Genomic DNA, 15986 nt, shown 5'->3' on the forward strand with positions numbered 1-15986 from the left:
AGAAACAGCTGAAGACTAATGTTAGCAATGTTAGCTGAGCTAAAGAAAATAAATCAGCCATACCATTAGATGTAATGTTAAACTGCTTTTTTGTTTTGATAGCTCACACTTTTTTAATGTTACAGAGTTCACTGGAGTTCGTGCATCAGATTCAACTAGCCATGACTCATTCTAAGCATAAACTTTAAACTAGACAAATAAGCAGATGTCAAAGCATATATAACTTTATTAATATTTTAGTACAAACTACTTCTCTAAACATTTTAAACAAATGATGCTTTTAAAAATTTTTAAAAGTAATTTTTCTCATCCTGTATCAGACACAACTGAAATGCTGGGAAAGAAAACAAGCTTCTGTATATTCAGGTCTATGCTAAAATCTTTTAAAAGTTTTGGTCCCAGAGCTCCATCTAGTCATGTGAAGAAGGTCTGAGTTTATTGTGCAAAGGCTTGTTTCTTTTTTAAAAAAGTGTTGGTTACATGTCCCCTGTAAATATGACCTCTAAGTGATGAAAGCTGTCAGTAGTTTGAAGTATAACGTGGTGAAGTACAGGTGTCGTATGTTAAAAATGTGCTCTGTTATAGTGCTGCAGTAAATGTTTTTCTCCGTTTGAACTTGGACTAATCCTGTGTCTTTTCTGTCTTCTTTAAGTGTGAAGTAAACCTCAGCATGAAGACCCGGCTCAAGGTACAGAGTGATGTCATCAGGCCTCAGCACAGGAGAAAAGGCAGCTTTTGTCTGACGTCTGCAGCGGTGTGAATGAAAGCCCCTTCCTCTGCCTGCACACCACCAACACACACACAAAAACACACAGACACTCACAAAGAGGTTTGGCGTTTTTGATTGTCAGCGCAGAGTGAGGCCTCTCCCTCTCTCTGTCTCTGCCTCTCTCTCACTCTGTGTCTCTCGGCCTGGGGTTTTGGGCTGCCAAGCGCCATCAGGATGACATCATACCCGACTGACACAATGGAGCTCTTCATCTCCTGAGGGCCCTCGCCAGGCTGTGTCACTGCGCTGGACCGCCGGCTGGGACGCAAAGAAGGAGGACTAGTAAGAGCAGGAGAAAGGAAAGGAGGACTACGAGCAGAGAGGGAGGGGGTGGGGGGGTGGGAGGGACGGGAGGTGGAGTAGTCTGATATGTCGGAGCGTCCCGGGGCAGCAGGATCCAGGTCCGGGTCTGGGTCTGAGTCTGGGATGCTGAGGCCGGGGACAGTGCGGCCAATTGGGGCAGAGGCGCTGGTGGCCCTGCTGGAGGGGGGTTTGGACCGCGTGGTGCTGATCGACAGCCGGCCCTTCGTGGACTACAATGCCTCGCATATCCTGGAGGCAGTCAACGTTAACTGCTCCAAACTGATGAAAAGAAGGCTGCAGCAGGACAAAGTCCAGATTGCAGAACTGCTGCAGCACTCAGCCAAGAAAAAGGTAAATGCCACATCTGTCCTTGTCTTCTAAAACCTGTCCTCTTGTCCACCAAAAACCTGTTGTCTTGTCTGCCAAAGTATCTCCTCATATTTACTAAAAACCTGTTCTCCTGTCTATCTGTTCATCACGTCAACATATCCACTGTACACCTTTCTAACTGTTATATATCGCACCAGTTATCACTATTGTTATCATACAGCCTCTGGTGGCAAAGTCCTGAATTTTGTAGATGTACCATTCACTGCACCTATCTGCTGCCAACTAAGGAATGACAAAATCTGGAAATACTTCAATGAGAAATTATGTTATCTTGCAACAAAATCTAGGTGCTGATCATGCAAAATATAATGCATTAAATGTATTGCTAAACATCAGTGGATCTGTACTCAGGGATGGAGTTTTTGTGAGACTAGGTTGAATTTTCTGCATAGGAGATTGAATTGAACTGATAGAAGGAACAGAAATAGGCCAGGACTACACAGGGTTAAGCTCTGTGCTCCCTCTGAATGTGGGTGTCTGACCTCAGCGCTGTATATTTATATTTAACAAAGAGATTTTACTGGTCCTCCCTTCTTGTGGACTTGTGTTAAATTGGAATAACAGTTTTAAGGAAGCTTGCCTGGCTGTTTTATTACTGAGGCAACATTTTCCGTATAATTATGAGCTGTAATTAATTCTGTGTGTAATGAGGGAGAGAAAGCTGAGTTTCCTCTTGTGAAGGAGGACAAGTGTTGAAGCCATACCACCATGGTTTATATTCAGCTGAGAGGGTGGAGACCTCCTGACATTTACCCTCATACCAAAGGGAGGTTAGAGGATAACACTAAAACAAGGCCAATTAGACATGAAACATCTGAACACTGACTTGATGGATAGTGAATGTTTTTCCTTTTATCATCTCCACATTTACAATGACATTACCTCCCTGACAAGAATAGGACAAACTACAACAGGCGTGAGAAAACACTGTATCAGCTGTTCCTCTCCTAGTGTCGATATTTTCTTGACTCTGTTTTTTTTCTGCCAGTTGGAGCTGCAGGGTGACCAGGAAGTTGTCGTATATGACCAGAGTTCTTCAGACGTGGCATCTCTGAGCTCCGACTCCTTCCTTTGTGTCCTGTTGGTCAAACTGGAGAGGAGCTTCCCCTCCGTCCACCTGCTGTCAGGTGACGTCTACCCTCACCTTAAAGTGCTCACTCTGAAAACGGTCTAAACTGTTTGTGACTCAACTTGTATTTCCCTCCACATTTTCTAGCTTTTATCTGCATGTCATGTTTTGTGTTAAAAGCTGTTCTACAAATTATTGTGTTCATTTTTATATAAATAGCTTTGTTTGTGTCTATGTGCTTACTAAGACATACGACCCATGTAGACATTACTGACAGATGTTCTGAGCCTCAGTAATGCCAACATAATGGGTTGATCTAAAGTCCATATGAATGGATTTTCTTCCTGTACTTGAAGCTTTTTTTGTTATTAAAATGGTTATAAAAAAATGTTTTGTAATTAAAAACTGAGTACAGAAGTCAGCTGTTAAGCTCCTGTTAACTCTGTACCCATGGATATGACGACAGCTGTCACAGACAAACCAATCATTTTTTTAAAAATTCATTAAAATACTGAATTTTTTGCAGATTGCTTTAGTAATTTGTTATTGTCAGTAACTTTAAATTAGATGGTCTTTATGAATAATTTGTACAGTTTTTTTCGATTAGATATAGGACTCAAAAGATAGAGATAACAATATAAAACTTCTCCCTTCCCCATCACTGGTATTACTATATCCTATATATGGGTGGGATGTATAGTAAAACTGGGAAATCTGTCCGTCTTTCTGTTCGTTCAAGATTTTTGTGCAACCGATCTCAAACACTATTCACCCGATTCTTTTCAAATGTCTTTACTCTTTATTTCTTTACCACTAGGAGAGGTGCAGTGCACAGTTTAATGGATAAATTTCTATTTATTTATTTATTTATAATGAGTTTTTGAAAATTTGAACTTAGAAAATTTGTTCAACCAATTGCAGCCAAAGTGCAGTCAGGTTGAAAGTTAAGACTTGAGCAGGTTAATGGTGTTCTTGGCTTGACTGATCTACCCAAAAAGGACAGTCATTTAGTTGTTCCCTGACTCGGCAGGGTATCAGTTAGCAGGAGGGTTGAACTGTTGTGTGGTGGGGTAGGGGTATTAGTAAGCTCTGCTTACTTTTTCACTTGTTTCTTGTTATTATCATCACCGCAGCAAATGATAGTTCATTGTACAATCTCAGTTTATTCAAATTTTTTTGTTGGTTTTTGTACACTATCAAAGCAGTTATAATAATGATTCTGACTGATATAAGACAGTGGTATTCACCTCCTGAAGTCACACCAAATCTAAATTTAATATATAGGAATGTGCTGAAAAATGTTTAGATCCACTGTGGGTATGGCAGTTTCACTGTTAATGTGTATGTCCATCACAGTTTTCTCCGCTGCCTGACAAATATTTTAAGCACTGTCATTGGTGATGAAACTGTTTATTACTCTGTCCAACTGCGTCGTCCTCCCTTCTTTCCACTGAGGGTTATGTTATGTAACCATGATGTAATGCTGCACTGACGACTCCACCCTCCAACGTAAAAAACCACAGCCTTCTGGGCTTCCCAAAATCACTCAGTCAAAGGTTTTACAGTTACACAACAGCATTTTATATCTGTTGTTCATAAATGAGGAACCTGATGACAGAGTCTTTGACAGCAGGGGAAGCTTTAAAAGGAAGTTCAGTGAAAAAACAGGACTGTAATTAGTTCAGGCTTTGATTCTCTAACATTTAAGTGTAAGGCCGGAACAATAAAACTCTATAAACATCTACAACAGCAAGTTCATGATTGAAAAGAGCAACTGAGGAAGCTGTAAAGAGGATTATTTAGGAGCAAATATTCTTCAAAAAAATAGTGGAAGGCACTAGGTTCCTCTGCTGTTAAAAACAGTTCCCCCCCAGAAAAACTGTCCTTTACTGACCCTGGAAGTACATGTTTGGCTTGAAATGAAGATATGTTTGTTTATCAGTTTGGACCTACAGAGGCTGCAGAGGATCAACGCAGAGGCTTGTTGCTAGGCAACCAGTGGGAAGCATGAACCCATCTGTAGCCGGTGGCAACAATCTGTCGAATATCACTGTAAAAACAAACGGTTTAACATGATAAAAGCTCCTGATGGATCATCTCATATTATACTGTTAGTAATTCAATAACACTTCATCTTAATATATAATGGTAATTATTTACCATTCAGTATATCTGTGTCAGTCTCATGCGTCATCAGTCAATCAGTATGTCAACCAATCAAAGTAGTGCAATTCATAGAGCTTCATACATATAGAATGTAACCAACTGAGCAGCCTGTATCACTGGATGAGAATGTATTTGTTATGTTTTTTCTCCACCAGGTGGTTTCTCCGAGTTCTCTCACCTGTTTCCAGGTCTCTGTGAGGGGAAGTCCACCCTGGTTCCCTCCTGTATCTCTCAGCCCTGCCTGCCAGTGACCAACATTGGGCCGACTCGCATCCTGCCGCACCTGTACCTGGGCTGCCAGAGAGACGTCCTCAACAAGGTACAGCAGGGGATGACTGACACCACTGACTTCACATTATACAGTTATACTGTATAGGATGTGACCAGTTATGAACTTCACTGTCACTTCAGTTCAACCTGACAGTTCAATGTTCAACATTACATCACTTATAGTTTACTGATAAATGTCCTTATTGCACTAATCTGTACTTTGGACTTTTCAGACAACTCTAGACTCAAACTAGAATTCCCATGATGCTTTGTGAGTTGTAAACAAGACACTCTAATCATGGCTTTATTTGTTAACATTTATACTATATTCATGGACAAAAAATACAGGTATTTTTAACCAGATGACTGAGACTGTTATATAGCTGAGAGTATTTTAACTTATACTCTGAAAATGTTTTATAGTAATTTACTCTCTTTTAAACTGAACTTTGATGCTGTACAGTTTGTTTCAACACACCAAACAAAATTAATAATTACTCTTTGGATGGAAGAGTGGTTTTGGAGGGAGTTTGCATCATTACACTGGTTGACTCACCATGAAGACAGTGTCATGGAAGTACCCATTTGATCTGAAACAATCCTTCTGTAGCATAAATAATTCTATCCAATGTGTTTACTTCAGTTTTTGCTACCAGGTCTTCCCTCTCGGCGTTTGTCTCCTTTTCCTACTGGTTTTCAGATTGTGCTGTGACAAGCAGTTTGGGGCTTTTAACTGATTGATGGTTCTTGTTGGTCACTCAGTAACAAATGCTCAGTGAATTAAAGAACCCTTAAATCAGAGTAAATCAATCATTCACATCAGACTTCTTTGGTAGATCAGTTGGAAAATGATAGCCTTTTCCTTTTTTATATCAAGGAGTAAAAAAACATCAAACAGTGTTTTTGAGTTAATTTGTCACACTTGACATCAAACATCTTTCAGTGTTGATCATATATTTGCATGTTGCATATACTGTCTTAGGTCTAAACTGAATGTTGTCTGTATTTATGATTATAAACGTATCTTTACTTTTAAATTCATTATGTCCAATATTTATTTTTATCGTGTATTGTGTTCCTTAAAGTATTCGATTCTTTTCTTTAGATTATTTCTCAAATTAAAATGTAAATAATTTCACTCTGGTCTGATTGTTTTTCCTGTGTAGGATCTAATGCAGCAGAATGACATCGCTTATGTCCTGAATGCCAGTAACACCTGCCCCAAACCTGACTTCATCCCAGAGTCCCACTTCCTGCGAGTTCCTGTCAACGACAGCTTCTGTGAGAAGATCCTCCCCTGGTTGGACAAATCAGTGGAGTTCATTGGTGAGCAGGCTGAACCTCAGAGCTGGATGAGATCTTTGGTTTAATTTACATCCACATGTTAGAACAATCCAAATGTCCCTGTTTCAGAGAAGGCAAAAGCATCAAACGCTCGGGTCCTGGTCCACTGTCTGGCTGGCATCTCTCGCTCAGCCACCATCGCCATCGCCTACATCATGAAGAGAATGGACATGTCACTGGATGAGGCGTACAGGTGAGACCGCCACTGGAAAACCCTCCACATACACACAACTCCAGACCCATCCTGCACATATAAGGTAATGGTTCTCTGCTCCAGTTCACAAACCTCCAGATGAAACCAGTCACCTGCAGTTCCTGCAATGGTCATTTGTGGTTGATGCCTATGTTCAAATGTGCAACTAGTTGGACCTAAATAACTAATAAGAATGGTAATATTTATCTTTTGAAATTATCTGTGGAAAGTGTTTGAGTTTTATATATGAACAATGAGCAGAGTTTCCTCTCATTATCTCACAACCTTCACAAGTGTCTGAACTACGAGTCTGATAAAACAGAATAGAGAACAGAGAAGTGACACAGCAAAATGTGCTGGAGGGTTTGGTCAGTGTCAGTAACCTGCTGACAGAAACAAAGAAATGAATAAACAAGGTTTCACTTCTCATGAATGTAAGTTGTTTGACAGGAGCAAAGATTGTGGACAAGGAAATGAAAGGAAAAAGACCCAATTACACATAATGCATTAATTTAATTGTACTTAGGTCTGTCCATAACAGTTAGATAGTGGAGACTTAGAATAAAGCACAGATGATGATATCTCTGCAGTAAAAGTCACACAGTACATACTCTGAAGTATTCCATTGAACTTCTGCCCCTCACTTTCCATGTTTGTCTTCAGATTCCTGTGATCGTTCACATTCCAGTGTCCACAGATCCAACAGTACACAGTGTGTCTCCTAATGAGCCCAGAGCCTCGCTGCTCTCTAATTGAACTGTCACAGCTGATTACTGATGCTCATCATGAGTCACACTAATGATGCAGCTCCACATTCTGTGTTTCTGTTTGTTCTGAAGGTTTGTGAAGGAGAAGAGGCCGACCATCTCCCCCAACTTTAACTTCCTGGGCCAGCTGCTGGACTTTGAGAAGAAGATCAAAAGTCTGAACAGTACTGACACCAAACTCAAGTCTCTCCATAATCCAGAGCCCAGCCAAGACCCGGAGCCGGCTCAGGAACCTGTTGCTGATCAGGAGGTCCCCCCGGGTCCCGGACTGGCTCTGCTGGAGCCCCTCACCCTGCCCTGTGTTCTGGCTGACGCCCCTGAGGAGCGTCTGCTGGCCCAGGCTCTGAGTGGCCTTCAGCTCAGCGATGGAGCCGAGGACAGCGCCCGGCTGAAGCGATCCTTTTCTCTGGACATCAAGTCGTACGGTGAACCTGGCGGGAACGCCACGCACCGAGTCTATGTTGGCCCAGGGGACACTGGGAGACCGTCTGCCTTCAAAGAGCCAGCCAGTAAACCGTGCCAGTTCTCCCCGGTGCAGGAGGTTTCAGAACAATCGACTCCAGAGCAGAGCCCCGACAAGGAGGAGGCCAGCGGACCGGAGAGAGCAGCCCCACCTCCCCCCAGCGGATTCAGCACCAAACAAGCCAGCGCCAAGCCTCTGCCTGCCGCCAGCTGCTCACAGCAGCTGCAGCGCAGCGGCAGCGTAGAGGAGAACGCTACCAGCTTCCTGTTTGGTCTGTCCCGCAGCCAGCAGCATTTGGCCAAACCCGGGTCAGGCAGTGCCCTGAAAGGCTGGCACTCTGACATCCTGCTGGGCCCAGTCACCGTATCCACCTCGTCGCTGGCGGGTGGATGGTACCTTTCTTCAGAGTCCACGCGCTTTTACTCCACGTCGGCCATCTTGAGCAGTGGCGGTGGCTTCGCAGCATACAGTTGCAGCCATGGCCTGGAGGCGGTACGGCGTCGCAGCCGGCAGAGGACAGGCGACCGCGGAGACTCGCGGCGGAGCTGGCACGAAGAGAGCAGCTTTGAGAAGCAGCTGAAACGGCGCAGCTGCCAAATGGAGTTTGGAGACGGGATGACGGACAGCCGGTCCCGGGAGGAGATGGGGAAGGTGGGGAGTCAGTCGAGCTTCTCCGGCAGTATGGAGGTCATCGAGGTGTCCTGAGAGTCCGAGAGAATGTTCTCAGAAACATTTTGGTAGAATGATTCAGACACAGCTTCAGTCTGTTGAAAACTCTCACAGTTTATAAGGTGAAGGAGAGTAAAACACAGCAACACACAGCGGCAGACGGACCATCAGTGTTTGGGCTCATCTGGAGCTTCTCACACCAAAATCACCTGATCAGGAATTCATGTGACATGAATATATGACATCACCTTTGTTGAATAAAGCAGAGGTGTCCATATGTGCAGATGCATGATGGGAGTTAATGACATGTCTTTTTTCAGTCAGACCATGTTTCACATAGTAACAAGGAATAATCTGACACAGTCTCTGCTGACACAGACTCCACACTGGCAGCTGGAAGTATTTTATATAGAACACAGATGCTCCAGACTGAATCACACCTGGCTGAAAAATGCTAAAAAACTAAATCATTTAAAGAAATACCAAGAATTACCAGAGGAGTAAATCCACATTAAATGGTTAAGTTTATCTGTTTGTCAGTGCTACAGCCAAGCTTTCTAATCACCATTTTAGAATCTTACAGGTTTCATTGTGGACAGTATATTGAAATTATAATCTATTTTTTTAAAAAACAAAAAAAAACCTCAGCAGACACTGATGTGGACGTGGACAGAACGGATCTTCATTTAGACCCTGATGAATCCCGCTGCGCTGCTGCTGTGTGCTGCTTTGACCTCTGACATTTCTGAATGTGATGAAAAAGGATGACGGACAGTTTCCTGACGGACGCTGAGCCTTTGAATGTTTGAGTCCTGGTCGGCTTTAAACACGATTTTCTCACTGACACAAGGAACTATACCAGACTGTTTCCTATTTTTCTGCCCATCCTTCTCTGATCCAAATGCTCGTTTTTGTTTTTTGTTTTGGTAGATTTTTTAAAATTGACAGCTAAAATCTCAGGTGTTTTCTGAGCTGCAGGGAAACGTTCACCTGGTCAGGAGACGATTATAATGACGGACGACTCAGCTGTCGGAGCAGGCGGTTTTTTGTTTTGTTTTTTTTAAGAGGCTGGGACTCTTCAGTGACAGAGCGCTCAGTGAAAACTGTTAAAACACACAAACATATTCACAGTTAATCTTTGCACTACTGTGGTCTGGAAGGTGGTTTTGATTAAAAGTGTATAAAGAGGTGAAATGATGACGTTTTTGTGTGTTTTTTATGCCAGACCTCTACCTGCCTTAAAGAAACTAATATTTTTTTTCAGGTCAGGTTCAAACCAGATGATCCTGCTTTCAGTTTGTTTCTTTGAGGTGTAAAAATATCCGGAATATTCATCTCTCTTCTTGGCATTCCCGTTTGATCAGTGAAAGTTTAATTTTCATTCCATAACTTGAACTGTCAGTAAATGGTCTGTCTTTAATCTGTGCTTCTTCGACATGGCCCTCTGCTGGACAACTTCTGTCAGAGCTGCATTTGGAGTAAAGCATAAACCTGTTTGGTTCATTGACACTGTATCCTCTGAAAGAATTGATTTGTCCTCATTTATCCAGAGAGTGAAACCATAAAAACAGTACAGTTTCAGGACATTTGAGACTAAATGGGGTGAAGTATTGTGGTTCAGTGGGTTGAACTTTGGCCACTTCTTACTACAATGATATACAGTAATTATAATGAATAACAAAAAACATTCCAATTCCAAAACACTGAAGCACAAGAAAAGCCTCAAAATGCATCTATATATGAACTCATCTAAGTGGGAAGTGTTTAGAGGGTTTTCCTGGTCATTAGGGTTTCATGCTAATTTTTTTAAGAACAGTATAGTTTCTCTAGCACATAAAGTTAGTTCACGTATCACTAATCTGGAGTCTAAAAAATATGAGAAAATGAGCATCATTGTGTTTTTACTGTAGTATCAGCTGTCCACAGGGTGTGTGTCTGCACCAGAGTGGAGCTCCTGTTCTTTCTGTTTAACAGTGGGTTGAACTGCATTACTGGATCATCTGTTATATATGAAATCAGTTTTGTCCTTCAAGTAGGAAACCAGATACATAGACTGGATCTAATGCAGGCCTGTTCTCCACCCTAGGGAAGAGCTGAAGGAGTTCATTTAGTTACATTTGGGAACTCCACTCAATATTACACAGTATCCCTTTAACAACAGGTTCTGTAAAGCACTTATCCTTAAAGCCTCCAGCACAGATAAACAGAAAACTGTTCAGGTCACCATCACATTTAACTGCTCATACGAATCATTTAGCTTTAATTCAGCAAAAGCACAGTTTAAGGATGACGTTGAACACAAATGAGACCAAAAGGACAGAAATCACTTGTGGGAAACATTAGCTAGATTTATACAAATATGATTCAAGTGTTTAGTTTATCCAATGAACAACGTGGAGGAGGTGGGGCTTAGTTTATACTTCACTTTAGGAAGCGGTTTACTTTTTTTTCATTCTTTCTTTTAGTTAAAACATAAAGAACTTTGAAGAAATCTGTGCTCCACTTAAAGTCAAGGAGAAGAAGATGCTTTCCTTACCAGTTTAGCTATAAAGGTGCTTCTTGTTGTTTTCAGTGTTCTTTCCTGTAGACACTAGGCAAACACATTTTTTTCCCACAGGTTTTTGGTGTATGGAGAAAAAAAAATGACGCCATGAATTGATTTTGTAATGTTTTATTGCAGAATGAGCTCATCTTAATGGAAAAAGGCACCATGAAAACTCTAGATGTACAAATGCATATTATCAAGTCTAAATGTCTCTGATTGGCATCTGTTTGTTCACTAAAAACAGTACGTCTGTTCTCACTGACAGTAATTACCCTTTAACTGGAAACTACACAGCTTTCAATGATGTTTTTACAGCGTTGAGCTACTGTTTCATACTGTTCCGAAACATAAGTGCATAACTAAAATCAATACAATCAATGCCACAGTGAGTGTAGACAGGAATCTAGCTCATTAGCTTCTTATATGCAAGCATGTACATATTTATATTAATATTAACATTGACTTGGCTACTCCGTTTTTCAGGCTGCTCAGTAGAAATGCATTCAAACAGTCGAAGGTTGTGGTTTTGCTCCATTGATGAAGATGTCAACAGTTTTTGGTCGCATTTTTGTGTGTTTAAAGACATGTATAAAATAGTGTGAACAGTAAAGCTGGTTTTAATGACCAGCTGATTCTGGGACAGTTCATAACAAAAAAAAAAAGAATATATACAGTTTAAGGGTGTTAATGAGGCTGTAACTCCCCTGTGAATGAGTGTCCAGATACAAAATGTCCACAACTTGGATTGTTCAAAGTGATTTTTCAGAGACTTTTGCACTTTTGTGATCATTTAGATTTTTTAGCTTTTGTTAGTAAATGGTCTTTTGCATTTCAGTTTTACAAGGGATGCAAGGTTTGGTAAAGGTACTTTTCTACCAGCTTCCCAAATCTTTTCAATAATTCACAACAGGGATAACAAATCTAAAATCGGCATTTCTAAATATTCTGATAATAGTAACAGTTTTTCACAACTGAGGACCACTGGAAAAATAATTAAATAAAAATTAAGGTCCAATTTTTTTTTTATTATTATTATTCTGAGAAAAAAAGTCAGAATTCTGATTTTAACCTCAGAATTCTGACTTTTGTCTCAGAATATTAATGAAAAGAAAGAATGAAAAGATTAAAAAATTCAATTGAAAATTCATAGATCGGAGCAGGGGATCATCTGCCCGGCGACATGTGATGTAGGCAGTGTAACTGTAAGGTTATTGGTTGGTGTGGGTGGAGCTTAAAAGAAGCACCACAGATTCTGCAGAATAGACCTTTTTCACAGAAGACATTTGGACTCGTTCTGGCAGAAAATGAACAGGTATAAAGACTTGAATTCATAGTGGCTTCATTCCATGGGTTTGCATCAGCTGAGGCTTTTGATTTGAGTCGACTGGTTCCTGACGTGATTCTGGTGAAGTCTGCTCTGCTGAGACAAGCCAAAGGGTTTCTACATTCAGTCACTGCACACTGTGACCTCTGACCTCTCACAAAGACGTCATTAGAATATCTATTGATCAGCCTGTGACAGATAAACTTATTTATTTTTGTGCAAAAATGCTCATCTACAGTATCTACCATCATCTAAGAAAGTTTGTCTCTAAATGTCAGGACTCAGAAATTTACATTTTTAGGACATTTTTGTGCATTTTAGAGAAAGAAGAATCACTTCTTCGTTTTTCAGTCGATCATTTCTATCATCATTTATATTAACTTATTTATATATTTGTTTGGTATAACACTAAAATAAACAGATTAGATCATGTTCACCGAAATAACATGAAATGTACAGAAATATTTAATGTGTTTACTAAAGCAGGATACATTCAGGCCAACATTCAATTACTTTTTATTTCTTTTTTCTGTTTTATATTCACGTGACTTGTCAGCTCCAGTTTGTGCCTTTTACAGAATTATCAGAATTTACAGTAGGAGGACTTTTCTGTTGAAGACTGTCGAAGGTTTCCAGGAATCTGATATTTAAAAACAAAAGCTCAGATTCAGTTGTTTTGACTCTGTTAGACAAACAGATTCTTGGGTCATACTCACAAAATGTCATCAGGCTAAAAGTCTCTCCAAACTCTAAATAATAATAATAATAATAATAATAATAATAATGAACATGTTTGGTGAGGTTTGACCTTCAGGAATCCTCAGTATTTTCAGAGTAAAAGCTTGTTATTTGAAGAAAGTGAAGGCTCACTCAGAGCCCAAGTACCAGTCTGAGATTTGGGAGGATTTAGGATGCTCTGACTGCACAAATTAAATACAATATTCTACACTAGGTTATAGTTGTGGAGGAATCCCATGAAGATGATGATCACTGTGCTTCATTTCCATATAAAGAGCCCTTATCTTGTGTTTATACTCTACTTGTAGATTTACAATCTGCAACACTAAAAATCTCAGAACACACAGAGCACCGGCCTTTTTTTTTTTTTTTTTTTTTGTGGCCAAAACCCCAGCTCAGATGTCACCAAGTAACACCAAAGATCCTGGATTTACAAGGCTTTATCTTAAAAAAACAAACCCGTTCAGTTTGTATCCTGAGTGTGCGTGGACGGATGAAAGTCTAAATAAAACAGCAATACATTAATACTGTGTTTTTACACATAACTAACATTATTTTATTGTAATTATCCTCTTTATTTTCCTGCTGACTTTGTCCTTTTTCAGATGAAACTGTGTTTTATGAGATCTCATGACAGTTCATTGCTGAGACAGAGACGAGCCTCAAACAAAGTCTATTTTCACCTGATTCAAGTCTTCCAAACTATTATGTTAGTATCAGAATGTTCAGAGGACATGGGATTTGTAGAAAATGGGCCCATTTTTTTCTTGGGAGACTTTGTGCTGAATCAGCTGAAATGTCTTCACAGGGTCAGTGTCCAGGCTCCTCACAGGTTCAGTATGTGATATTTAGTGACATCTGGTGGTGAGGTTGCAGCTTACACCCTAACAATGACTTCAAACACCAGCGTCGCTCTATTGAGTCAGTTTTTGTCTGTTCTGGGTTTTATTCATTTTACAGTGGGTGACATCCACCATTAAGGTGCATTAACACCATCCACCATGAAATGGAATAAAGTCCACTCTAAACTCCTATGGAACCGTGGTGGAAATGTCCTGCTTCCTTTGTGGGCAAACAATTCACTCTAAGACAACAAAAACACATTTTTATACACTGGTGAGAACACCATTACGACTGTTACATTCCATTTGTGAAGTTCGATCCACCTACAAACCCCAGACTGTTCACATATTACTAAAACATTTAACTCATGGGAGAGATGTTCAATTCAGTATTAGCTGAATTTCTTCAATGTTTACAGTTCAGGTAAGTCAGCTGTGATGTTTTATGAATATGACCCGAGACTGGATGAAACGTGATTTAACCACATCTATAAGATCTGAAAAGGAACTAGAGGCACAAAGAGGAGCGGCTGTTTTTCTCTTAAAATTAATACTGAGAGGTTTTACTTTGGAGAAACCACTGAGTAGGTTGTCTTCCGTCCTGTCAGATTCACATGAGCTTCAGGCAAACATGGCAGAGTCATGTGTTTTAACAAACCGGACGCTCCAGATGTTCAGTTTTGTCCTATGGTGACGAGCTGAGGAGCTCCTGTCGCCGCCGCATGATCTTCACGAACTGTGCGCGGTCGGCCGCCGCCTGAGGATGGACAATGTGTGGGAAAAAAAAAAAAGAAAAAAAAAGCAGGTTGCAGTTTGAGACAGTGAATCTAATAAAATAAAATAAAATAAAATAAGGGAGGTCTGTGGAGCTCAGTGGGTGCTGCCTTCATCAAAAGACTCCACCCCTGAATCACAGGTACTGGCTGCCAGTTTCTCCTGTCGCCTCCTCATGATCTCCTGCAGCTCAGAGCCTGAACTCTTCTGGAAAACAAAACAAAACAAAAAAAAAGAAGGATACAGAGACAGAAGACACAAAGCTCATTAGACTCTTCAAAGCTTCACTTTATAACTTTATTATCTGTGTTTCATTGTCTCTGAAGCGATGAACTAATAAGCATGTGTGAAGATTTTCTCCTCAGCTGCTGGAAAAATCTTCTGCCAAATCTGGCTGATGTTACATGAGGCTTCAGTGCATTCATACATCTACCCGCTTTCATGACAATTTTATTAAATAATAATTCATTTCTATTCACCCTGGTAATGGTACTTTTTTTTTCCAATAAAATTTGTTAAATGAAGCACATTGTGTTTTTATTTTCAATATAAATGTTATAGTTTACATTGTACATTACAAATAAATAAACAGATAAAGATATAAGAATGATTTCAAAATAACTGAACTGTCAATTGTTACCGATGTACATTTATATCTTTAATTTATTGCTGAAAATCCGATTTTATTTCTACTTTTCCAATACATCTATACAAAAACTTCAAGCCTGAATACGTCTAAGTTTTACAGTTAGTTTTCATCTTAATTTGAAAAGGCACAAAGATTTATTCATTTAATGTAATTTTGTTCAGTGCTTATCTAGATACGCAGTGGTGTTAAGAAAAAGCACAAGCATTAAGAAAATAAAGGAAAAACAAAGAGATTCTTTAAAAACCCTTTATTACTGTTGGAACTGAAGCCTCTATGTAAACACAGTCAGTGACGGTGTCTGACCTGCCTAGACCTGCTGTAAAGAGCGTGTGCATTTAACATCTATAATATGAGCCAGCTGGTTGAATCAGGGTGCATGCTGGGTAAAACCAAACAGCACTAATGGTATCAGTACCAAACTGGCTGCACAAAGATCTGTCAAACCTGACTTAGTCTGGTCTGTGATAGATCTGAGACGACTCCAGTGGAAAGAACAGTATGAGGATGAAAACTAATAAATACATTTAAAAAACCCAACTGTGATTCATAATTAAACAATAAACAATGGCAGAAATTTAAAAAGTCATTAAACTGTCATTTTATTTTCAACAAATAATTGTGATTTCATTCGTTTCTCCACATATATAGTTTTAAAAATGTAAATATTTCTACATTATGATGTTGTTTTATACATTGCTTTTCCTACAGAGC

The 15986-nt window shown here is 40.0% G+C and overlaps 2 protein-coding genes across 19 annotated transcripts in view; one reads left to right on the forward strand and one right to left on the reverse strand.

Annotated features, from left to right (window-relative positions):
• The first annotated feature begins 1133 nt into the window (after window positions 1-1133).
• Window positions 1134-9597, forward strand: dusp16 (dual specificity phosphatase 16). Its single transcript, XM_030149949.1, has 6 exons — window positions 1134-1423; window positions 2451-2589; window positions 4853-5016; window positions 6134-6293; window positions 6381-6504; window positions 7344-9597. Exons 1-6 carry the CDS (start codon window positions 1139-1141, stop codon window positions 8437-8439), a joined length of 1968 nt encoding a protein of 655 aa, XP_030005809.1. The 5' UTR covers window positions 1134-1138; the 3' UTR covers window positions 8440-9597.
• Window positions 9598-12614: 3017 nt separating this feature from the next.
• The window catches only part of eps8a (EGFR pathway substrate 8a, signaling adaptor), a 50579-nt gene continuing 47207 nt past the window's right edge, over window positions 12615-15986 (reverse strand). For 15 of the 18 annotated variants that reach the window (XM_030149934.1, XM_030149948.1, XM_030149947.1 and 12 more), the window contains one exon: window positions 12615-14833. In XM_030149934.1, the coding sequence (XP_030005794.1) occupies window positions 14723-14833 (111 nt within the window). In that variant the 3' untranslated portion in view covers window positions 12615-14722. The remainder of the gene's footprint in view (window positions 14834-15986) is intronic. The other 3 variants (XM_030149940.1, XM_030149944.1, XR_003936866.1) reach the window with 3 other exon arrangements.

The sequence above is a fragment of the Sphaeramia orbicularis genome, chromosome 12 (genome assembly GCF_902148855.1).
Source record: "Sphaeramia orbicularis chromosome 12, fSphaOr1.1, whole genome shotgun sequence".
Taxonomy (NCBI): Eukaryota; Metazoa; Chordata; class Actinopteri; order Kurtiformes; family Apogonidae; genus Sphaeramia; species Sphaeramia orbicularis.

What these genes read in the sequence shown, in the direction of transcription:
- dusp16 (XM_030149949.1), top strand. Translation starts at nt 1,139, where the DNA reads ATGTCGGAGCGTCCCGGGGCAGCAGGATCCAGGTCCGGGTCTGGGTCT. An exon ending in CTCCGTCCACCTGCTGTCAG is followed by an intron (nt 2,590 to 4,852) that starts GTGACGTCTACC and finishes TTTCTCCACCAG; the next exon opens with GTGGTTTCTCCGAGTTCTCT. An exon ending in TCACTGGATGAGGCGTACAG is followed by an intron (nt 6,505 to 7,343) that starts GTGAGACCGCCA and finishes TTTGTTCTGAAG; the next exon opens with GTTTGTGAAGGAGAAGAGGC.